Source organism: Oncorhynchus clarkii, chromosome 18 (genome assembly GCF_045791955.1).
Source record: "Oncorhynchus clarkii lewisi isolate Uvic-CL-2024 chromosome 18, UVic_Ocla_1.0, whole genome shotgun sequence".
Classification (NCBI taxonomy): domain Eukaryota; kingdom Metazoa; phylum Chordata; class Actinopteri; order Salmoniformes; family Salmonidae; genus Oncorhynchus; species Oncorhynchus clarkii.
This window is the reverse complement of record NC_092164.1, coordinates 45,430,313-45,454,784: the sequence shown is the minus strand read 5'-3', so window position 1 is coordinate 45,454,784 and position 24,472 is coordinate 45,430,313. Positions and strand designations below refer to the sequence as shown.

General features: G+C 49.2%; 1 protein-coding gene across 1 annotated transcript in view; it reads left to right on the top strand.

Annotated features, from left to right (window-relative positions):
* LOC139373565 (trafficking protein particle complex subunit 9-like) overlaps window positions 1-24,472 on the top strand; it is a 314,072-nt gene that overhangs the window by 166,806 nt on the left and 122,794 nt on the right. The window contains exon 21 of the mRNA XM_071114227.1: window positions 2,707-2,817. Coding sequence (XP_070970328.1) covers window positions 2,707-2,817 — 111 coding nt within the window. The remainder of the gene's footprint in view (window positions 1-2,706; window positions 2,818-24,472) is intronic.

Genomic DNA, 24,472 nt, shown 5'->3' with positions numbered 1-24,472 from the left:
GCGTGGGGCCAAGAATTGTGGTGACAGGCAGTGGCAAATGTTCAGATTTTATACTCTGCAATCTTTGAGAGAGGTAGTTAGTAAACCAGGCCGAAGACCCCTCCGAGACACCAATACTCCTTATCCGGCCCACAAGAATGGAATGGTCTACTGTATCAAAAGCTTTGGTCAAGTCAATACAAATAGCAGCACAACATTGCTTAGAATCAAGGGCAATGGTGACATCATTGAGGACCTTTAAGGATGCAGTGACATGTCCATCATCTGAGCGGAAACCCTATTGCATACCAGAGAGGATACTATAGACATCAAGAAAGCCAGTCAGCTGATGATTGACAAGTTTTTCAAACACTTTTGATAAACAGGGCAAAATAGAAATAGGCCTATAACAGTTAGGATCAGCTTGATCTCCCCCTTTTATTAAAGGATGAACCGTGGCTGCCTTCCAAACAATGGGACCCTCCCCAGAAAGGAGAGACAGGTTAAAAAAGGTCAGAGAATGGCGTGTCGATTATAGGGGCTGCAACCATAAAGAAGAAAGGGTCTAAACCCTCTGACCCAGTTATTTTTTGGGGTCAAGTTTCAGGAGCTCCTCTAGCACCTCGGTTTCAGTGACTGCCTGCAGAGAAAAACTGGGCAGGGGTAGCTGGGCAGGGGAAAAAGAGGGAGAAGCATCGGGGATAGTCACATTAGAAGGGGTGAGAGATGAGGAAATGTTGGACGTGCAATGAGGCATGGCTGAGTCTAATATGAATTCTGACTTAATGAAGTGGTGATTTTAAGAGCTCAGCCATGTGCTCCTTGTCAATAACAACCACATCAGTATTAAGGGACATGGGCAGCTGTGAGGAGGAGGGTTTATTCCAGAACTTCTTGGGGATAGACCCACAGAGACAGAACTGCTCCTTAAACTAACTGACTTTGGCCTTCCGGATGGTCTGAGTGCACTTATTTCTCATTTGCCTGAACGAGAGGCAGTTAGCCTGAGTATGCATGTTTCGAGCCTTTCGCCAAATGGAATTCTTGAGGTGGAGTAACTCTGCAAGATCATGGTCAAACCAGGGGCTGAATGTTTTTTTTATTCTCACTTTCTTTATGGGGGTGTGTCTGTTAACAATACCACTGAAATATTAAAAAAGAAGGTCCAAGTGTCTTCGACAGAGGGGATCAAGCTGATTCTATACCAATTTACAAAGGCCAAGACATGAAGGAAGGCATTCTCATTCAAGTTTTCTAGCAAGCGTCTATGATAAATCAGGACAGGTCGTTTCACTGAGCAGACATTACTAACACAGGCTGTAAAACAGTGATCACTACGGTCATTACAGAAAATACCAGACTGATTCCTATCAGGATTATTTGTGAGGATAACATCAAGGAGAGTAGCCTTTTCTGTGTATTTGGAGTCATACCTTGTGGGATTGGTTATAATCTGACAAAGATTTAGGGAGTCCCATTGCTTTAGGACCTGGTCAGGTGGTTTAAGCATGTCGAAGTTTAGGTCACCTAGCAGGACAAATTCAGACTTAGTTTAAGGGGCCAGGAGAGAGCTTAGGGCAGGTAGGGTACAGCCCGGTGCTGATGGTGGATGATAACACCAAGCAACAGTCATCAAAGTTTAATTTGTTAAAACCAGCCATTCAAATTTTCGGGGGACAGACTTGGTGGAGACAACCAAGCATTGAAGGTGTTCTTTGATAAAGATTGCCACTCCACCACCTTTGGAAGATCTGTTTAGCCAAAAAAAAGTTAGAACCAGAAAGGTAAACATCAGTGTTCAGAACACTCTTTCTTAACCACGTTTGAGTAATGACCAACACATCTGGATTGGAGCTGTGAATCCACACTTTCAATTGATACTTTTTAGGTATTAAGCTTCTAGTGTTAACATGCAGAATACCCAGGTTTTTATGAGAGCAGAAATCAGTGAAGCAGATATCAGAGCCCAAATCAGAATTGGGGCTAACAGCTGTAGATGGGCCAGGGTGTACATACACATTTCCAGATGTCATCAGAAGTAATACAATCAGGGAAAGGCAGAGGACAGGGATATCTCTGCAGTGTTGATTTTTTATGACATTTGAATGTGCATCAGATGGCAACAAGATCATAGTGTACAGAAATGTTATCAGGTAACATGAATACAAAGTTGGGCGAGAGGTGGTTAGAATAGGATGGGAGGCCATGAGTCTGTGTAGCCATTAGAGAGTCAGAGTCCCCAGTGTGGGAACAACAGTATGTCCCACGGTCAGGTAAACAAGCAAGTTCATAGTCAACAAAGCACGCAGGAGTCCTGAGGCAAATAGCATAAAGCACAAGAAAAAATATAACGACTTGGGGCTAGCCGTTGTACGTTCAGAGTCACTCGCCCCAACAGTGAGTGTGTGGCGGGGGTACCTGTACCAGACAGGCCAGGGCAGACGGTGAACAGGTCACCAGGTGGAATCCTATCAGCAGTGCAGCAGGCAACGGGAGTGTAGGAGTCACACCCACTTGGGAGAATGTATTTTCGGGAGGCAGATTCCTAGCTAATGTAGCTAACAAGTCTGTCCACTGTTTTTTTCCAAGTGGAAAAGGAGGTCGTTAGCTAGCTATACCTCTTCAGTTTCGGCAAATGGTTCTTTAAGACGTCCAAACAAAGTTGTCCTGTAGCTGTTACATTTTGGAGATTCTGATGTGAAGACCCGGTTCTATCTTTCTCCCCAGAACCCGTCAGTGCCACCTGCTGCTGGACGTGTTCAATTCAACAGAACATGAGCTGACGGTCAGCGCCAACAACAACCAGGACCTGGTGCTGCACGCCTCAGAGTGTCAGAGGTATGTGACCTTTAACCTGCCCATTCAAAGGGAGTCAGTGGATGACATTCTACTCCATTCTATGTATTAAATGTACACATATTGTGTGCCAGGTTTCTCTTATGAACATGAGCACATAAATGAATTTACGGATATGAACACAAACACAAATCCAACCAGTCAGAGTCATATGAGCGAACGATGTACACTGACCAAGCCTGTGTTGTGTGATAATGTGATGTATGTAGCCTGCAGTGTATTTTCTGTCTTCACGTGTGTTCAACTGGTTTCTTATAGCCTGTAGTTGGGCTTATGAGACTCTAATGGCTAGGAATGGATTAGTTCCGACGGGTCAACTCTGCCTTGTCGACCTAACCATTGTATTTAGGTCCATTGTTGACATCCCTCTGATCCCATTTGTGATGTTTTTACTGGGGTCAATAATGACAGCTTCTGGAGCAGCTCTTTATTTTCACTGGATTTTAGTATGAGACAAGGTTGGCTTTGAACACTAAGCGAGGAGCTCCATCAGTAGCTAGCTGCATCTCTAAACGCACATTCATTCTACATTAATGAAGACATGTTGGAAGTTTGTTTACAGTGAGCTACTGTACGTCTTGACATTGGATTATTCTGACATTGTTGCTTCCTCGCCCTCCCTTTCCCCTTCCCCTCCCTATCTCTGAACCTCGCCTCTCTCCCTGTCTCCATTCCACTCCTCTCTTCCTCATACCGCCAGTTAACCCTCTGAACATTACCGAATTCTGATTCCTGTCACAGCTATCTCTGAGCAGCGTCCTCCTCCTGCGATGAGTACAGGTGGGGAAGTGTGCGTGTGTGGGGAACACCACATGGGTGCCCCACAACAAGCCCTACTCTACCGGAGAGGAATGCTCTCTTACTTCCTGTATGGGAGAGAACATGGGGTGGTGTGGGGGGTTGTTCTTTTCAGAATATCCTTCTCTAGGACTTTATTTTATTTAACTTTTATTGAATCTTTATTGAATCTTTATTTAACTAGGCAAGTCAGTTAAGAACACATTCTTATTTACAATGATGGCCTGGGAACAGTGGGTTAACTGCCTTGTTCAGGGGCAGAACAACAGATTTTTACCAGGTCAGCTCGGGGATTCGATCTAGCAACCTTTCGGTTACTGAGCCCAACACTAGGCTACCTACCTGCCACCGACTATTGGACAATGTAGCTTTTAGGACAGCTCTACAAATGATTAGCATATAGCTGTCTCCACTTTGTTTCCTTTTAGCCTGTGAATGTTTGTCTTTCTTATACTCTACACGGCTGGTTCATAAGTTAGGTCCATTTTGCTGCTCAAAAGATGTAGGGAGGTCTCCTAATTTTTCCAGGGAAGTGACAGTAAGACTTTGGAGCTCCTTGTTCTCTCGTCTATTGGTAAAATGATAACACGTTAGGTTAGGAATGATGCACCAACTGCATTCAGACGTCTTTTTAAAGAGGTTGTGTTATCTTTTAAAGAGTTTTAATTAAGAGTGTGCACGTGAGCCAGTGCACAGGCAGGTCAGCGGTTCATTTTTAATCGCTGGTATTACAGCTGCGGTGGAGACAAAGAGCTCTGAATCCCGCCTGAGCTTCCATACATTAGAACAGGAAAACACTCCCAGTGAACTTAAGCCCTGGATTCTATAAGATATTAAGAAGGGAAATTGTCCAAATAATCTTTTATGCAGTTTATTCACTTTTTTTTAAACAATTATTCCATCTGTATATATTGCGTTATTAACAAAAACCCTATCTGTTTATATAGTGCTATTGTATTAGTTTAAAGTTAAGCTGGGAAATGTTATTTGCATTAATACAACAATGCATATGGCATGTGGATGCAGAGGAGGAGTAATTAACAAGAACCCTCTCTGTTTATATAGTTTATATAGTGCTATTCTATTAGTTTAAAGTTACACTGGGGATTTTAATTTGCAGAAATATGACGCTGCTCGTTCATGGCAGGAAGAAAGAGGTTTGGTTGCTTTCATGTTCTCCCATCTTTCAACGCTCAGCCTCCTCCTAGATCTTTAACCCTCGTTCCTGTTCATTACTGCTGAAAGACAGATGAGAGGAGCCAGCGATATGAATGAGAATGGCCCCTCTGATGTTTGGAAGCCCTAGAAAGCTCGAACACAGACCTCTGTCTGCCTCTTCAACCAGACATGCTTTTGTATGAGGTTTTCACCGTGGGGGATAGGGAGAATAGAGAGAGCAGGACTTGTCTATTTTAGTTTGGTTGTTTTGTCTTTGTGCTCTCCAAAATTCATTGACCCCTTTGGTGTTTAAGTTCATCTTTGTCTTGATTTGTATGGGCTGTTACAATATTATTCATGACTTTAATGAAATTCACAGCATGAGACCTCAAGGGACCATAACCCACAATTAAAATGAGAGAACCTTTATGCAGACCTGAATAAAGCTAAGTAAGCCAATGTAGCGGGGACGAGTGACATACTTGTTGATGAACAGAAAGCGAAATACACTCCAGTTTATTAGGTACACCAATCTAGAACCGAGTACCAGAACAGCCAGAATTCTTCTGGAAATTCTTGCTCAATTGGTTATCAAGGGACCTAACGTGTGCCAGGAAAACATTCTCCATACCATTACACCACCGCTACCAGCCTGTACTGTTGACACCAGGCAGGATGGGGCCCATGGACTCATGCTGCTTACTCCAAATCCGGACTCAGCATGACGCAACAGTGACTCGGCGTGACGCAACAGTGACTCGCGTGACGCAACGCAATGCCATCAGCGTGACGCAACGCAATCCATCAACGTGACGCAACAGTGACTCAGCATGACACAACGCAATGCCATCAGCATGACGCAACAGTAACTGGGATTGGTTGGACCAGGCGATGTTTTTCCACTCCTCAGTGTTGGTGATTGCGTGGTCGCTGGAGCAGCTTCTTCTTGTTTTTAGCTGATAGGAGTGGAACCCGGTGTGGTCGTCTGCTGCAATAAATCGACGAGTTGTGCGTTCCGAGATGCTGTTCTGCACACCACTGTTGTACTGCGTCGTTATTTGCCTGTTTGTGGCCCGTCTGTTAGCTTGTACGATTCTTGCCATTCTCTTTCGACCTCTCATCAACAAACTGTTTTCGCCCACAGGACTGCCGCTGACTGGATGTTTTTGTTTGCCACATCATTCTCAGTAAACCCTAGACATCGTCGTGCTTGAAAAGCCCAGGGTGCCAGTCATTTCTGAGATACTGGAACTGGCGCGCCTGGCACCGACGATCATACCATGCTTCAAGTTGCCCAGGTCACTTGTTTTGCCCATTCTAACGTTCAATCAAACAGTAACTGGATGCCTGTCTGCCTGCTTTATATAGCAAGCCACGGTGCTGTGGTGACTCACTGTCTGTAGGTGTAAATCATTTTCGTGAACAAGAGAGTGTACCTAATAAACTGACCACTGGGTGTATATCTGTCAGCTTCCAAACAAACTACTGTGAGAAAAGTGTTCCCTAAGCCCTAGGAAACTCGAAGACAAATGGACCAGAGTCAACAGCCATGGCTGTTGTTCTCCACATTGACTTCCTTGTGTGTGTGCGAGTGTATTTTTGTGCGTGTGCTATTTTAAGTGCCTGAAGTGTATCAGTTTAAGCTCTGACTTCCAGACAGAGAGAATCCCTGAGGGATGTCCTCTTTTTATATCTCTGTTTGTCTGTCTGTTCTGTGTGAACGAAAGCTCAGGGTGAACATCCATGACGGGAGCGTCTCCTTGTGTGGTGATGAAGCCTTCCTTTTAAACCCAGCCTTGTCATCGTCCCCGTTCCTTTGCTCCGTACATGCTGCAGGCTGCTGGTATTTCCTGCGTGGCCTGAAGCCACTGTTTGATTCACAGGTTTCTGCTGAGGTTTTGGTCTTCCAGCTCTGTGGTGGTGGTGGTGGTGGTGGCGGCCCATTTTGATCCGCCCAGCCTGTATCCAGACATGGGTGATGGAGAACTTTGAAACAACAGCCCATTGCACAGCAATCTGAAATGAATCTTTCCCCAGCTACTGGCTGGTGAGGTTGTTTAAAAGTCACTAGGCTCGTTTGCAATTGTATTATAATCAGCCTATGTTTTGGCCTTTTTTTCATTAAAGACAAGATCGTTTTGCCAGCATCTGCGTACTGTGACTATCTTTAGTCAGACACGTGGCATGGCAGCCTGGATGTGTCCTGGATCATCCAGTTGATCCAGTGGCGGCTTCTGGTCGACACACCCCTCTCAGGCAACCCCTCCCCTCTTCAGCTGTGTCTCCTAGAGGGCTTTGGTCAGGGGGTGTCCGCATGTGTGACACAGCGTAGAGAGAGCGAGAAAGAGACCTCCTCTGGCACCCCAGCAAGTGGTGACTGCAGCGTTTCTCACTTTACCCACACACACTCAGTCAGACCTCTTTCTGTTTACACATGCCTATCGGCACCAATACGTGTGTGTCACACACATATGGTTTCCATGGTGACCACTTATCCAATCTCCTGTGTGTCTTACAAGAAGGCAGAGAATATTATTCGACCATTTCCTTACGATGCTCTGTAATATCTGTCTGCTGAGGAGATCGGGGCCGTGGTTTGTGTGTGCGTGCGTGCAGGCTTTTGGCGCTTCCTCTGCGACAGAGATGAGACCTGAATGTTCTGAGGTTCACTTCCTACTGAGGAAGGTTCACTTCACATCCAGGGGGTAAAAAGGCCTCGGTGATGCTGTGTGAATCTGCTGTGAGGATAGATGTTTTTCCCCTCTCCTTCCTTCCTTTTGGAAAATGGCTCCATCTGTGGACACATTCATTATGGAAATGTGCTGGTATTTTTATAGAGGCTCCCACCCTCCCGAACTAGCCCCCATGGGGACAAGGAGAGGTTTTAGGTGTGGGACCATCAAGATCCCTGCTCACCTGTGGGTGTGTGTTTATTTGTGTGTGTATTTGTGTGTGTTTGTGTGTGCGTGTATTTGTGTAGGTGTGTGTTATTTGTGTGTGTGTATTTGGGTGTGTGTTATTTGTGTGTGTGTGTATTTGTGTGTATTTGTGTGTGTGTGTGTGTATTTGTGTGTGTGTGTGTGTGTATTTGTGTGTGTATTTGTGTGTGTGTGTGTATTTGTTTGTGTATTTGTGTGTGTGTGTGTGTATTTGTGTGTGTGTGTGTATTTGTGTGTGTGTGTGTATTTGTGTGTGTGCGTGTATTTGTGTGTGCGTGTATTTGTGTGTGCGTGTATTTGGGTGTGTGTTATTTGGGTGTGTTATTTGTATTGGTGTGTGTGTATTTGTGTGTGTGTGTGATTTGTGTGTGTGTGTGATTTGTTTGTGTGTGTGATTTGTTTGTGTGTGTGTGTATTTGTGTGTGTGTGTTTTGTGTGTTATTTGTGTTTTGTGTGTTATTTGTGTGTGTGTGTATTTGTGTGTGTGTATTTGTGTGTGTGTGTGTGTGTTATTTGTGTGTGTGTTATTTGTGTGTGTGTTATTTGTGTGTGTGTGTATGTGTGTGTTATTTGTGTGTGTGTGTGTGTTATTTGTGTGTTATTTGTGTGTGTGTGTGTGTGTGTGATTTGTGTGTGTGTATGGTGTGTGACAGCATCAAAATGTAAGTAAGTTGAGAAAATGTAGTGCTGTAATATCAACACATTCAGAATCATAGTATTATATTTGCTTTGTCTTCTGAAACTTGTAAACAGTTGAAACCCTCAGGCCAGGCAACATCCTGTGTTTTCCTCTAATCCAATTCATTCACAGCTATAATCTCCTCTAGTTGAAACAGATGTTTTATCATGAGATATACCAACCTACTAGATAATTCACTAATGAAGCGTATCATTTCCACATCCAACAGTGTGTTCTCAAAGCTTTGTTTGTCTACGTAGAGAGAAACCCCTGTCTGCAAACTCTACGTTGACTGAATTTAGATAGCATGCTGTCCATGCTGTATATCCATACTGTAATTGTTCGTATAGATCTGTTTCTACAGCTGCCCGTCTGATGGAGGTGCACGTGATACAGCAGGGCCGGTATTGATGGAGATGGAGTCGGCCCTGAGGCTGCTGGTAACCGGGGGTTACGGGGAGTCAGCCGCATGCAGTCTAAAAATAGCGTCTTGCTCTCGCCCGCCTCCACACCGCCCGCCTCCGTACCGCCCGCCTCACTTTCAGCACATGAGCTCAAGCATGTGAGCTAAAAATAGAACCCTGGGCTCAGTCGCACACACACGCACTGTCGCACACACACTGTAGCACACACTCGCTCAGTCGCACACACACGCTCAGTCACACACACTGTCACACACACTCAGTCACACACACACACACACACACACACACACACACTGTTGATTTTTCTATTTTCCTCTCAGCCTCACCCCAGTGCAGTCACTGACTGTTAAAGCGGCAGCAGAAACACTTTGATAGAAACACTTATCTTCTCTTGCTGCTGCTTGCTCTCTTTTGTCCCCCATTCCCATCCTCTTTCTCTCTGGCTTGCTCTCTTTTGTCCCCCATTCCCATCCTCTTTCTCTCTGGCTCGCTCTCTTTTGTCCCCCATTCCCATCCTCTTTCTCTCTGGCTCGCTCTCTTTTGTCCCCCATTCCCATCCTCTTTCTCTCTGGCTCGCTCTCTTTTGTCCCCCATTCCCATCCTCTTTCTCTCTGGCTTGCTCTCTTTTGTCCCCCATTCCCATCCTCTTTCTCTCTGGCTCGCTCTCTTTTGTCCCCCATTCCCATCCTCTTCCTCTCTGGCTCTCTCTCTCTTTTGTCCCCCATTCCCATCCTCTTTCTCTCTGGCTCGCTCTCTTTTGTACCCCACCCTCTTTCTCTCTGGCTCGTTCTCTTTTGTCCCCCATTCCCATTCCCTTTCTCTCTGGCTATCTCTCTTTTGTCCCCCATTCCCATCCTCTTTGTCTCTGGCTCTCTCTCTTTTGTCCCCCATCCTCTTTCTCTCTGGCTCGCTCTCTTTTGTCCCCCATTCCCATCCTCTTTCTCTCTGGCTCTCGCTCTTTTGTCCCCGATTCCCATCTTCTTTCTCTCTGGCTCGCTCTCTTTTGTCCCCCATTCCCATCCTCTTTCTTTCTGGCTCGCTCTCTTTTGTCCCCCATTCCCATCCTCTTTCTCTCTGGCTCTCTCTCTCTTTTGTCCCCCATTCCCATCCTCTTTCTCTCTGGCTCTCGCTCTCTTTTGTCCCCCATTCCCATCCTCTTTCTCTCTGGCTCGCTCTCTTTTGTCCCCCATTCCCATCCTCTTTCTCTCTGGCTCGCTCTCTTTTGTCCCCCATTCCCATCCTCTTTCTCTCTGGCTCGCTCTCTTTTGTCCCCCAGTCCCATCCTCTTTCTCTCTGGCTCTCTCTCTTTTGTCCCCCATCCTCTTTCTATCTGACTCGCTCTCTTTTGTCCCCCATTCCCATCCTCTTTCTCTCTGGCTCTCTCTCTCTTTTGTCCCCCATCCTCTTTCTCTCTGGCTCGTTCTCTTTTGTCCCCCATTCCCATTCCCTTTCTCTCTGGCTCTCTCTCTTTTGTCCCCCATTCCCATCCTCTTTGTCTCTGGCTCTCTCTCTTTTGTCCCCCATCCTCTTTCTCTCTGGCTCGCTCTCTTTTGTCCCCCATTCCCATCCTCTTTCTCTCTGGCTTGCTCGCTCTTTTGTCCTCGATTCCCATCCTCTTTCTCTCTGGCTCGCTCTCTTTTGTCCCCCATTCCCATCCTCTTTCTCTCTGGCTCGCTCTCTTTTGTCCCCCATTCCCATCCTCTTTCTCTCTGGCTCTCTCTCTCTCTTTTGTCCCCCATTCCCATCCTCTTTCTCTCTGGCTCTCTCTCTCTTTTGTCCCCCATTCCCATCCTCTTTCTCTCTGGCTCTCTCTCTCTTTTGTCCCCCATTCCCATCCTCTTTCTCTCTGGCTCGCTCTCTTTTGTCTCCCATTCCCATCCTCTTTCTCTCTGGCTCTCTCTCTTTTGTCCCCCATTCCCATCCTCTTTCTCTCTGGCTCTCTCTCTTTTGTCCCCCATTCCCATCCTCTTTCTCTCTGGCTCGCTCTCTTTTGTCCCCCATTCCCATCCTCTTTCTCTCTGGCTCGCTCTCTTTTGTCCCCCATTCCCATCCTCTTTCTCTCTGGCTCGCTCTCTTTTGTCCCCCATTCCCATCCTCTTCCTCTCTGGCTCTCTCTCTCTTTTGTCCCCCATTCCCATCCTCTTTCTCTCTGGCTCGCTCTCTTTTGTACCCCATCCTCTTTCTCTCTGGCTCGTTCTCTTTTGTCCCCCATTCCCATTCCCTTTCTCTCTGGCTCTCTCTCTTTTGTCCCCCATTCCCATCCTCTTTGTCTCTGGCTCTCTCTCTTTTGTCCCCCATCCTCTTTCTCTCTGGCTCGCTCTCTTTTGTCCCCCATTCCCATCCTCTTTCTCTCTGGCTCTCGCTCTTTTGTCCCCGATTCCCATCTTCTTTCTCTCTGGCTCGCTCTCTTTTGTCCCCCATTCCCATCCTCTTTCTTTCTGGCTCGCTCTCTTTTGTCCCCCATTCCCATCCTCTTTCTCTCTGGCTCTCTCTCTCTTTTGTCCCCCATTCCCATCCTCTTTCTCTCTGGCTCTCGCTCTCTTTTGTCCCCCATTCCCATCCTCTTTCTCTCTGGCTCGCTCTCTTTTGTCCCCCATTCCCATCCTCTTTCTCTCTGGCTCGCTCTCTTTTGTCCCCCATTCCCATCCTCTTTCTCTCTGGCTCGCTCTCTTTTGTCCCCCATTCCCATCCTCTTTCTCTCTGGCTCTCTCTCTTTTGTCCCCCATCCTCTTTCTATCTGGCTCGCTCTCTTTTGTCCCCCATTCCCATCCTCTTTCTCTCTGGCTCTCTCTCTCTTTTGTCCCCCATCCTCTTTCTCTCTGGCTCGTTCTCTTTTGTCCCCCATTCCCATTCCCTTTCTCTCTGGCTCTCTCTCTTTTGTCCCCCATTCCCATCCTCTTTGTCTCTGGCTCTCTCTCTCTTTTGTCCCCCATCCTCTTTCTCTCTGGCTCGCTCTCTTTTGTCCCCCATTCCCATCCTCTTTCTCTCTGGCTTGCTCGCTCTTTTGTCCCCGATTCCCATCCTCTTTCTCTCTGGCTCGCTCTCTTTTGTCCCCCATTCCCATCCTCTTTCTCTCTGGCTCGCTCTCTTTTGTCCCCCATTCCCATCCTCTTTCTCTCTGGCTCTCTCTCTCTTTTGTCCCCCATTCCCATCCTCTTTCTCTCTGGCTCTCTCTCTCTTTTGTCCCCCATTCCCATCCTCTTTCTCTCTGGCTCTCTCTCTTTTGTCCCCCATTCCCATCCTCTTTCTCTCTGGCTCTCTCTCTTTTGTCCCCCATTCCCATCCTCTTTCTCTCTGGCTCGCTCTCTTTTGTCCCCCATTCCCATCCTCTTTCTCTCTGGCTTGCTCTCTTTTGTCCCCCATTCCCATCCTCTTTCTCTCTGGCTCGCTCTCTTTTGTCCCCCATTCCCATCCTCTTCCTCTCTGGCTCTCTCTCTCTTTTGTCCCCCATTCCCATCCTCTTTCTCTCTGGCTCGCTCTCTTTTGTACCCCATCCTCTTTCTCTCTGGCTCGTTCTCTTTTGTCCCCCATTCCCATTCCCTTTCTCTCTGGCTCTCTCTCTTTTGTCCCCCATTCCCATCCTCTTTGTCTCTGGCTCTCTCTCTTTTGTCCCCCATCCTCTTTCTCTCTGGCTCGCTCTCTTTTGTCCCCCATTCCCATCCTCTTTCTCTCTGGCTCTCGCTCTTTTGTCCCCGATTCCCATCTTCTTTCTCTCTGGCTCGCTCTCTTTTGTCCCCCATTCCCATCCTCTTTCTTTCTGGCTCGCTCTCTTTTGTCCCCCATTCCCATCCTCTTTCTCTCTGGCTCTCTCTCTCTTTTGTCCCCCATTCCCATCCTCTTTCTCTCTGGCTCTCGCTCTCTTTTGTCCCCCATTCCCATCCTCTTTCTCTCTGGCTCGCTCTCTTTTGTCCCCCATTCCCATCCTCTTTCTCTCTGGCTCGCTCTCTTTTGTCCCCCATTCCCATCCTCTTTCTCTCTGGCTCGCTCTCTTTTGTCCCCCATTCCCATCCTCTTTCTCTCTGGCTCTCTCTCTTTTGTCCCCCATCCTCTTTCTATCTGGCTCGCTCTCTTTTGTCCCCCATTCCCATCCTCTTTCTCTCTGGCTCTCTCTCTCTTTTGTCCCCCATCCTCTTTCTCTCTGGCTCGTTCTCTTTTGTCCCCCATTCCCATTCCCTTTCTCTCTGGCTCTCTCTCTTTTGTCCCCCATTCCCATCCTCTTTGTCTCTGGCTCTCTCTCTTTTGTCCCCCATCCTCTTTCTCTCTGGCTCGCTCTCTTTTGTCCCCCATTCCCATCCTCTTTCTCTCTGGCTTGCTCGCTCTTTTGTCCCCGATTCCCATCCTCTTTCTCTCTGGCTCGCTCTCTTTTGTCCCCCATTCCCATCCTCTTTCTCTCTGGCTCTCTCTCTCTTTTGTCCCCCATTCCCATCCTCTTTCTCTCTGGCTCTCTCTCTCTTTTGTCCCCCATTCCCATCCTCTTTCTCTCTGTCTCTCTCTCTCTTTTGTCCCCCATTCCCATCCTCTTTCTCTCTGGCTCGCTCTCTTTTGTCTCCCATTCCCATCCTCTTTCTCTCTGTCTCTCTCTCTTTTGTCCCCCATTCCCATCCTCTTTCTCTCTGGCTCTCTCTCTCTTTTGTCCCCCATCCTCTTTCTCTCTGGCTCGTTCTCTTTTGTCCCCCATTCCCATTCCCTTTCTCTCTGGCTCTCTCTCTTTTGTCCCCCATTCCCATCCTCTTTGTCTCTGGCTCTCTCTCTTTTGTCCCCCATCCTCTTTCTCTCTGGCTCGCTCTCTTTTGTCCCCCATTCCCATCCTCTTTCTCTCTGGCTTGCTCGCTCTTTTGTCCCCGATTCCCATCCTCTTTCTCTCTGGCTCGCTCTCTTTTGTCCCCCATTCCCATCCTCTTTCTCTCTGGCTCTCTCTCTCTTTTGTCCCCCATTCCCATCCTCTTTCTCTCTGGCTCTCTCTCTCTTTTGTCCCCCATTCCCATCCTCTTTCTCTCTGGCTCTCTCTCTCTTTTGTCCCCCATTCCCATCCTCTTTCTCTCTGGCTCTCTCTCTTTTGTCTCCCATTCCCATCCTCTTTCTCTCTGTCTCTCTCTCTTTTGTCCCCCATTCCCATCCTCTTTCTCTCTGGCTCTCTCTCTTTTGTCCCCCATTCCCATCCTCTTTCTCTCTGGCTCGCTCTCTTTTGTCCCCCATTCCCATCCTCTTTCTCTCTGGCTCTCTCTCTCTTTTGTCCCCCATCCTCTTTCTCTCTGGCTCGTTCTCTTTTGTCCCCCATTCCCATTCGCTTTCTCTCTGGCTCTCTCTCTTTTGTCCCCCATTCCCATCCTCTTTGTCTCTGGCTCTCTCTCTTTTGTCCCCCATCCTCTTTCTCTCTGGCTCGCTCTCTTTTGTCCCCCATTCCCATCCTCTTTCTCTCTGGCTTGCTCGCTCTTTTGTCCCCGATTCCCATCCTCTTTCTCTCTGGCTCGCTCTCTTTTGTCCCCCATTCCCATCCTCTTTCTCTCTGGCTCTCTCTCTCTTTTGTCCCCCATTCCCATCCTCTTTCTCTCTGGCTCTCTCTCTCTTTTGTCCCCCATTCCCATCCTCTTTCTCTCTGGCTCTCTCTCTCTTTTGTCCCCCATTCCCATCCTCTTTCTCTCTGGCTCGCTCTCTTTTGTCTCCCATTCCCATCCTCTTTCTCTCTGTCTCTCTCTCTTTTGTCCCCCATTCCCATCCTCTTTCTCTCTGGCTCTCTCTCTTTTGTCCCCCATTCCCATCCTCTTTCTCTCTGGCTCGCTCTCTTTTGTCCCCCATTCCCATCCTCTTTCTCTCTGGCTTGCTCTCTTTTGTCCCCCATTCCCATCCTCTTTCTCTCTGGCTCGCTCTCTTTTGTCCCCCATTCCCATCCTCTTTCTCTCTGGCTCGCTCTCTTTTGTACCCCATCCTCTTTCTCTCTGGCTCGTTCTCTTTTGTCCCCCATTCCCATTCCCTTTCTCTCTGGCTCTCTCTCTTTTGTCCCCCATTCCCATCCTCTTTGTCTCTGGCTCTCTCTCTTTTGTCCCCCATCCTCTTTCTCTCTGGCTCGCTCTCTTTTGTCCCCCATTCCCATCCTCTTTCTCTCTGGCTCTCGCTCTTTTGTCCCCGATTCCCATCTTCTTTCTCTCTGGCTCGCTCTCTTTTGTCCCCCATTCCCATCCTCTTTCTTTCTGGCTCGCTCTCTTTTGTCCCCCATTCCCATCCTCTTTCTCTCTGGCTCTCTCTCTCTTTTGTCCCCCATTCCCATCCTCTTTCTCTCTGGCTCTCGCTCTCTTTTGTCCCCCATTCCCATCCTCTTTCTCTCTGGCTCGCTCTCTTTTGTCCCCCATTCCCATCCTCTTTCTCTCTGGCTCGCTCTCTTTTGTCCCCCATTCCCATCCTCTTTCTCTCTGGCTCGCTCTCTTTTGTCCCCCATTCCCATCCTCTTTCTCTCTGGCTCTCTCTCTTTTGTCCCCCATCCTCTTTCTATCTGGCTCGCTCGCTTTTGTCCCCCATTCCCATCCTCTTTCTCTCTGGCTATCTCTCTCTTTTGTCCCCCATCCTCTTTCTCTCTGGCTCGTTCTCTTTTGTCCCCCATTCCCATTCCCTTTCTCTCTGGCTCTCTCTCTTTTGTCCCCCATTCCCATCCTCTTTCTCTCTGGCTCGCTCTCTTTTGTACCCCATCCTCTTTCTCTCTGGCTCGTTCTCTTTTGTCCCCCATTCCCATTCCCTTTCTCTCTGGCTCTCTCTCTTTTGTCCCCCATTCCCATCCTCTTTGTCTCTGGCTCTCTCTCTTTTGTCCCCCATCCTCTTTCTCTCTGGCTCGCTCTCTTTTGTCCCCCATTCCCATTCCCTTTCTCTCTGGCTCTCTCTCTTTTGTCCCCCATTCCCATCCTCTTTGTCTCTGGCTCTCTCTCTTTTGTCCCCCATCCTCTTTCTCTCTGGCTCGCTCTCTTTTGTCCCCCATTCCCATCCTCTTTCTCTCTGGCTTGCTCGCTCTTTTGTCCCCGATTCCCATCCTCTTTCTCTCTGGCTCGCTCTCTTTTGTCCCCCATTCCCATCCTCTTTCTCTCTGGCTCTCTCTCTCTTTTGTCCCCCATTCCCATCCTCTTTCTCTCTGGCTCTCTCTCTCTTTTGTCCCCCATTCCCATCCTCTTTCTCTCTGGCTCTCTCTCTCTTTTGTCCCCCATTCCCATCCTCTTTCTCTCTGGCTCGCTCTCTTTTGTCTCCCATTCCCATCCTCTTTCTCTCTGTCTCTCTCTCTTTTGTCCCCCATTCCCATCCTCTTTCTCTCTGGCTCTCTCTCTTTTGTCCCCCATTCCCATCCTCTTTCTCTCTGGCTCGCTCTCTTTTGTCCCCCATTCCCATCCTCTTTCTCTCTGGCTCTCTCTCTCTTTTGTCCCCCATCCTCTTTCTCTCTGGCTCGTTCTCTTTTGTCCCCCATTCCCATTCCCTTTCTCTCTGGCTCTCTCTCTTTTGTCCCCCATTCCCATCCTCTTTGTCTCTGGCTCTCTCTCTTTTGTCCCCCATCCTCTTTCTCTCTGGCTCGCTCTCTTTTGTCCCCCATTCCCATCCTCTTTCTCTCTGGCTTGCTCGCTCTTTTGTCCCCGATTCCCATCCTCTTTCTCTCTGGCTCGCTCTCTTTTGTCCCCCATTCCCATCCTCTTTCTCTCTGGCTCTCTCTCTCTTTTGTCCCCCATTCCCATCCTCTTTCTCTCTGGCTCTCTCTCTCTTTTGTCCCCCATTCCCATCCTCTTTCTCTCTGGCTCTCTCTCTCTTTTGTCCCCCATTCCCATCCTCTTTCTCTCTGGCTCTCTCTCTCTTTTGTCCCCCATTCCCATCCTCTTTCTCTCTGGCTCGCTCTCTTTTGTCCCCCATTCCCATCCTCTTTCTCTCTGGCTCTCTCTCTCTTTTGTCCCCCATTCCCATCCTCTTTCTCTCTGGCTCGCTCTCTTTTGTCCCCCATTCCCATCCTCTTTCTCTCTGGCTCGCTCTCTTTTGTACCCCATCCTCTTTCTCTCTGGCTCGTTCTCTTTTGTCCCCCATTCCCATTCCCTTTCTCTCTGGCTCTCTCTCTTTTGTCCCCCATTCCCATCCTCTTTGTCTCTGGCTCTCTCTCTTTTGTCCCCCATCCTCTTTCTCTCTGGCTCGCTCTCTTTTGTCCCCCATTCCCATCCTCTTTCTCTCTGGCTCTCGCTCTTTTGTCCCCGATTCCCATCTTCTTTCTCTCTGGCTCGCTCTCTTTTGTCCCCCATTCCCATCCTCTTTCTTTCTGGCTCGCTCTCTTTTGTCCCCCATTCCCATCCTCTTTCTCTCTGGCTCTCTCTCTCTTTTGTCCCCCATTCCCATCCTCTTTCTCTCTGGCTCTCGCTCTCTTTTGTCCCCCATTCCCATCCTCTTTCTCTCTGGCTCGCTCTCTTTTGTCCCCCATTCCCATCCTCTTTCTCTCTGGCTCGCTCTCTTTTGTCCCCCATTCCCATCCTCTTTCTCTCTGGCTCGCTCTCTTTTGTCCCCCATTCCCATCCTCTTTCTCTCTGGCTCTCTCTCTTTTGTCCCCCATCCTCTTTCTATCTGGCTCGCTCTCTTTTGTCCCCCATTCCCATCCTCTTTCTCTCTGGCTATCTCTCTCTTTTGTCCCCCATCCTCTTTCTCTCTGGCTCGTTCTCTTTTGTCCCCCATTCCCATTCCCTTTCTCTCTGGCTCTCTCTCTTTTGTCCCCCATTCCCATCCTCTTTCTCTCTGGCTCGCTCTCTTTTGTACCCCATCCTCTTTCTCTCTGGCTCGTTCTCTTTTGTCCCCCATTCCCATTCCCTTTCTCTCTGGCTCTCTCTCTTTTGTCCCCCATTCCCATCCTCTTTGTCTCTGGCTCTCTCTCTTTTGTCCCCCATCCTCTTTCTCTCTGGCTCGCTCTCTTTTGTCCCCCATTCCCATCCTCTTTCTCTCTGGCTCTCGCTCTTTTGTCCCCGATTCCCATCTTCTTTCTCTCTGGCTCGCTCTCTTTTGTCCCCCATTCCCATCCTCTTTCTTTCTGGCTCGCTCTCTTTTGTCCCCCATTCCCATCCTCTTTCTCTCTGGCTCTCTCTCTCTTTTGTCCCCCATTCCCATCCTCTTTCTCTCTGGCTCTCGCTCTCTTTTGTCCCCCATTCCCATCCTCTTTCTCTCTGGCTCGCTCTCTTTTGTCCCCCATTCCCATCCTCTTTCTCTCTGGCTCGCTCTCTTTTGTCCCCCATTCCCATCCTCTTTCTCTCTGGCTCGCTCTCTTTTGTCCCCCATTCCCATCCTCTTTCTCTCTGGCTCTCTCTCTTTTGTCCCCCATCCTCTTTCTATCTGGCTCGCTCTCTTTTGTCCCCCATTCCCATCCTCTTTCTCTCTGGCTCTCTCTCTCTTTTGTCCCCCATCCTCTTTCTCTCTGGCTCGTTCTCTTTTGTCCCCCATTCCCATTCCCTTTCTCTCTGGCTCTCTCTCTTTTGTCCCCCATTCCCATCCTCTTTGTCTCTGACTCTCTCTCTTTTGTCCCCCATCCTCTTTCTCTCTGGCTCGCTCTCTTTTGTCCCCCATTCCCATCCTCTTTCTCTCTGGCTTGCTCGCTCTTTTGTCCCCGATTCCCATCCTCTTTCTCTCTGGCTCGCTCTCTTTTGTCCCCCATTCCCATCCTCTTTCTCTCTGGCTCTCTCTCTCTTTTGTCCCCCATTCCCATCCTCTTTCTCTCTGGCTCTCTCTCTCTTTTGTCCCCCATTCCCATCCTCTTTCTCTCTGGCTCTCTCTCTCTTTTGTCCCCCATTCCCATCCTCTTTCTCTCTGGCTCGCTCTCTTTTGTCTCCCATTCCCATCCTCTTTCTCTCTGTCTCTCTCTCTTTTGTCCCCCATTCCCATCCTCTTTCTCTCTGGCTCTCTCTCTTTTGTCCCCCATTCCCATCCTCTTTCTCTCTGGCTCGCTCTCTTTTGTCCCCCATTCCCATCCTCTTTCTCTCTGGCTTGCTCTCTTTTGTCCCCCATTCCCATCCTCTTTCTCTCTGGCTCGCTCTCTTTTGTCCCCCATTCCCATCCTCTTTCTCTCTGGCTCGCTCTCTTTTGTACCCCATCCTCTTTCTCTCTGGCTCGTTCTCTTTTGTCCCCCATTCCCATTCCCTTTCTCTCTGGCTCTCTCTCTTTTGTCCCCCATTCCCATCCTCTTTGTCTCTGGCTCTCTCTCTTTTGTCCCCCATCCTCTTTCTCTCTGGCTCGCTCTCTTTTGTCCCCCATTCCCATCCTCTTTCTCTCTGGCTCTCGCTCTTTTGTCCCCGATTCCCATCTTCTTTCTCTCTGGCTCGCTCTCTTTTGTCCCCCATTCCCATCCTCTTTCTTTCTGGCTCGCTCTCTTTTGTCCCCCATTCCCATCCTCTTTCTCTCTGGCTCTCTCTCTCTTTTGTCCCCCATTCCCATCCTCTTTCTCTCTGGCTCTCGCTCTCTTTTGTCCCCCATTCCCATCCTCTTTCTCTCTGGCTCGCTCTCTTTTGTCCCCCATTCCCATCCTCTTTCTCTCTGGCTCGCTCTCTTTTGTCCCCCATTCCCATCCTCTTTCTCTCTGTCTCGCTCTCTTTTGTCCCCCATTCCCATCCTCTTTCTCTCTGGCTCTCTCTCTTTTGTCCCCCATCCTCTTTCTATCTGGCTCGCTCGCTTTTGTCCCCCATTCCCATCCTCTTTCTCTCTGGCTATCTCTCTCTTTTGTCCCCCATCCTCTTTCTCTCTGGCTCGTTCTCTTTTGTCCCCCATTCCCATTCCCTTTCTCTCTGGCTCTCTCTCTTTTGTCCCCCATTCCCATCCTCTTTCTCTCTGGCTCGCTCTCTTTTGTACCCCATCCTCTTTCTCTCTGGCTCGTTCTCTTTTGTCCCCCATTCCCATTCCCTTTCTCTCTGGCTCTCTCTCTTTTGTCCCCCATTCCCATCCTCTTTGTCTCTGGCTCTCTCTCTTTTGTCCCCCATCCTCTTTCTCTCTGGCTCGCTCTCTTTTGTCCCCCATTCCCATCCTCTTTCTCTCTGGCTCTCGCTCTTTTGTCCCCGATTCCCATCTTCTTTCTCTCTGGCTCGCTCTCTTTTGTCCCCCATTCCCATCCTCTTTCTTTCTGGCTCGCTCTCTTTTGTCCCCCATTCCCATCCTCTTTCTCTCTGGCTCTCTCTCTCTTTTGTCCCCCATTCCCATCCTCTTTCTCTCTGGCTCTCGCTCTCTTTTGTCCCCCATTCCCATCCTCTTTCTCTCTGGCTCGCTCTCTTTTGTCCCCCATTCCCATCCTCTTTCTCTCTGGCTCGCTCTCTTTTGTCCTCCATTCCCATCCTCTTTCTCTCTGGCTCGCTCTCTTTTGTCCCCCATTCCCATCCTCTTTCTCTCTGGCTCTCTCTCTTTTGTCCCCCATCCTCTTTCTATCTGGCTCGCTCTCTTTTGTCCCCCATTCCCATCCTCTTTCTCTCTGGCTCTCTCTCTCTTTTGTCCCCCATCCTCTTTCTCTCTGGCTCGTTCTCTTTTGTCCCCCATTCCCATTCCCTTTCTCTCTGGCTCTCTCTCTTTTGTCCCCCATTCCCATCCTCTTTGTCTCTGGCTCTCTCTCTTTTGTCCCCCATCCTCTTTCTCTCTGGCTCGCTCTCTTTTGTCCCCCATTCCCATCCTCTTTCTCTCTGGCTTGCTCGCTCTTTTGTCCCCGATTCCCATCCTCTTTCTCTCTGGCTCGCTCTCTTTTGTCCCCCATTCCCATCCTCTTTCTCTCTGGCTCTCTCTCTCTTTTGTCCCCCATTCCCATCCTCTTTCTCTCTGGCTCTCTCTCTCTTTTGTCCCCCATTCCCATCCTCTTTCTCTCTGGCTCTCTCTCTCTTTTGTCCCCCATTCCCATCCTCTTTCTCTCTGGCTCGCTCTCTTTTGTCTCCCATTCCCATCCTCTTTCTCTCTGTCTCTCTCTCTTTTGTCCCCCATTCCCATCCTCTTTCTCTCTGGCTCTCTCTCTTTTGTCCCCCATTCCCATCCTCTTTCTCTCTGGCTCGCTCTCTTTTGTCCCCCATTCCCATCCTCTTTCTCTCTGGCTCTCTCTCTCTTTTGTCCCCCATCCTCTTTCTCTCTGGCTCGTTCTCTTTTGTCCCCCATTCCCATTCCCTTTCTCTCTGGCTCTCTCTCTTTTGTCCCCCATTCCCATCCTCTTTGTCTCTGGCTCTCTCTCTTTTGTCCCCCATCCTCTTTCTCTCTGGCTCGCTCTCTTTTGTCCCCCATTCCCATCCTCTTTCTCTCTGGCTTGCTCGCTCTTTTGTCCCCGATTCCCATCCTCTTTCTCTCTGGCTCGCTCTCTTTTGTCCCCCATTCCCATCCTCTTTCTCTCTGGCTCTCTCTCTCTTTTGTCCCCCATTCCCATCCTCTTTCTCTCTGGCTCTCTCTCTCTTTTGTCCCCCATTCCCATCCTCTTTCTCTCTGGCTCTCTCTCTCTTTTGTCCCCCATTCCCATCCTCTTTCTCTCTGGCTCGCTCTCTTTTGTCCCCCATTCCCATCCTCTTTCTCTCTGGCTCTCTCTCTCTTTTGTCCCCCATTCCCATCCTCTTTCTCTCTGGCTCGCTCTCTTTTGTCCCCCATTCCCATCCTCTTTCTCTCTGGCTCGCTCTCTTTTGTACCCCATCCTCTTTCTCTCTGGCTCGTTCTCTTTTGTCCCCCATTCCCATTCCCTTTCTCTCTGGCTCTCTCTCTTTTGTCCCCCATTCCCATCCTCTTTGTCTCTGGCTCTCTCTCTTTTGTCCCCCATCCTCTTTCTCTCTGGCTCGCTCTCTTTTGTCCCCCATTCCCATCCTCTTTCTCTCTGGCTCTCGCTCTTTTGTCCCCGATTCCCATCTTCTTTCTCTCTGGCTCGCTCTCTTTTGTCCCCCATTCCCATCCTCTTTCTTTCTGGCTCGCTCTCTTTTGTCCCCCATTCCCATCCTCTTTCTCTCTGGCTCTCTCTCTCTTTTGTCCCCCATTCCCATCCTCTTTCTCTCTGGCTCTCGCTCTCTTTTGTCCCCCATTCCCATCCTCTTTCTCTCTGGCTCGCTCTCTTTTGTCCCCCATTCCCATCCTCTTTCTCTCTGGCTCGCTCTCTTTTGTCCCCCATTCCCATCCTCTTTCTCTCTGGCTCGCTCTCTTTTGTCCCCCATTCCCATCCTCTTTCTCTCTGGCTCTCTCTCTTTTGTCCCCCATCCTCTTTCTATCTGGCTCGCTCTCTTTTGTCCCCCATTCCCATCCTCTTTCTCTCTGGCTATCTCTCTCTTTTGTCCCCCATCCTCTTTCTCTCTGGCTCGTTCTCTTTTGTCCCCCATTCCCATTCCCTTTCTCTCTGGCTCTCTCTCTTTTGTCCCCCATTCCCATCCTCTTTCTCTCTGGCTCGCTCTCTTTTGTACCCCATCCTCTTTCTCTCTGGCTCGTTCTCTTTTGTCCCCCATTCCCATTCCCTTTCTCTCTGGCTCTCTCTCTTTTGTCCCCCATTCCCATCCTCTTTGTCTCTGGCTCGCTCTCTTTTGTCCCCCATCCTCTTTCTCTCTGGCTCTCTCTCTTTTGTCCCCCATTCCCATCCTCTTTCTCTCTGGCTCTCGCTCTTTTGTCCCCGATTCCCATCTTCTTTCTCTCTGGCTCGCTCTCTTTTGTCCCCCATTCCCATCCTCTTTCTTTCTGGCTCGCTCTCTTTTGTCCCCCATTCCCATCCTCTTTCTCTCTGGCTCTCTCTCTCTCTTTTGTCCCCCATTCCCATTCCCTTTCTCTCTGGCTCTCGCTCTCTTTTGTCCCCCATTCCCATCCTCTTTCTCTCTGGCTCGCTCTCTTTTGTCCCCCATTCCCATCCTCTTTCTCTCTGGCTCTCGCTCTTTTGTCCCCGATTCCCATCTTCTTTCTCTCTGGCTCGCTCTCTTTTGTCCCCCATTCCCATCCTCTTTCTTTCTGGCTCGCTCTCTTTTGTCCCCCATTCCCATCCTCTTTCTCTCTGGCTCTCTCTCTCTTTTGTCCCCCATTCCCATCCTCTTTCTCTCTGGCTCTCGCTCTCTTTTGTCCCCCATTCCCATCCTCTTTCTCTCTGGCTCGCTCTCTTTTGTCCCCCATTCCCATCCTCTTTCTCTCTGGCTCGCTCTCTTTTGTCCCCCATTCCCATCCTCTTTCTCTCTGGCTCGCTCTCTTTTGTCCCCCATTCCCATCCTCTTTCTCTCTGGCTCTCTCTCTTTTGTCCCCCATCCTCTTTCTATCTGGCTCGCTCTCTTTTGTCCCCCATTCCCATCCTCTTTCTCTCTGGCTATCTCTCTCTTTTGTCCCCCATCCTCTTTCTCTCTGGCTCGTTCTCTTTTGTCCCCCATTCCCATTCCCTTTCTCTCTGGCTCTCTCTCTTTTGTCCCCCATTCCCATCCTCTTTCTCTCTGGCTCGCTCTCTTTTGTACCCCATCCTCTTTCTCTCTGGCTCGTTCTCTTTTGTCCCCCATTCCCATTCCCTTTCTCTCTGGCTCTCTCTCTTTTGTCCCCCATTCCCATCCTCTTTGTCTCTGGCTCTCTCTCTTTTGTCCCCCATCCTCTTTCTCTCTGGCTCGCTCTCTTTTGTCCCCCATTCCCATCCTCTTTCTCTCTGGCTCTCGCTCTTTTGTCCCCGATTCCCATCTTCTTTCTCTCTGGCTCGCTCTCTTTTGTCCCCCATTCCCATCCTCTTTCTTTCTGGCTCGCTCTCTTTTGTCCCCCATTCCCATCCTCTTTCTCTCTGGCTCTCTCTCTCTCTTTTGTCCCCCATTCCCATCCTCTTTCTCTCTGGCTCTCGCTCTCTTTTGTCCCCCATTCCCATCCTCTTTCTCTCTGGCTCGCTCTCTTTTGTCCCCCATTCCCATCCTCTTTCTCTCTGGCTCGCTCTCTTTTGTCCCCCATTCCCATCCTCTTTCTCTCTGGCTCGCTCTCTTTTGTCCCCCATTCCCATCCTCTTTCTCTCTGGCTCTCTCTCTTTTGTCCCCCATCCTCTTTCTATCTGGCTCGCTCTCTTTTGTCCCCCATTCCCATCCTCTTTCTCTCTGGCTCTCTCTCTCTTTTGTCCCCCATCCTCTTTCTCTCTGGCTCGTTCTCTTTTGTCCCCCATTCCCATTCCCTTTCTCTCTGGCTCTCTCTCTTTTGTCCCCCATTCCCATCCTCTTTGTCTCTGGCTCTCTCTCTTTTGTCCCCCATCCTCTTTCTCTCTGTCTCGCTCTCTTTTGTCCCCCATTCCCATCCTCTTTCTCTCTGGCTTGCTCGCTCTTTTGTCCCCGATTCCCATCCTCTTTCTCTCTGGCTCGCTCTCTTTTGTCCCCCATTCCCATCCTCTTTCTCTCTGGCTCTCTCTCTCTTTTGTCCCCCATTCCCATCCTCTTTCTCTCTGGCTCTCTCTCTCTTTTGTCCCCCATTCCCATCCTCTTTCTCTCTGGCTCTCTCTCTCTTTTGTCCCCCATTCCCATCCTCTTTCTCTCTGGCTCGCTCTCTTTTGTCTCCCATTCCCATCCTCTTTCTCTCTGTCTCTCTCTCTTTTGTCCCCCATTCCCATCCTCTTTCTCTCTGGCTCTCTCTCTTTTGTCCCCCATTCCCATCCTCTTTCTCTCTGGCTCGCTCTCTTTTGTCCCCCATTCCCATCCTCTTTCTCTCTGGCTCTCTCTCTCTTTTGTCCCCCATCC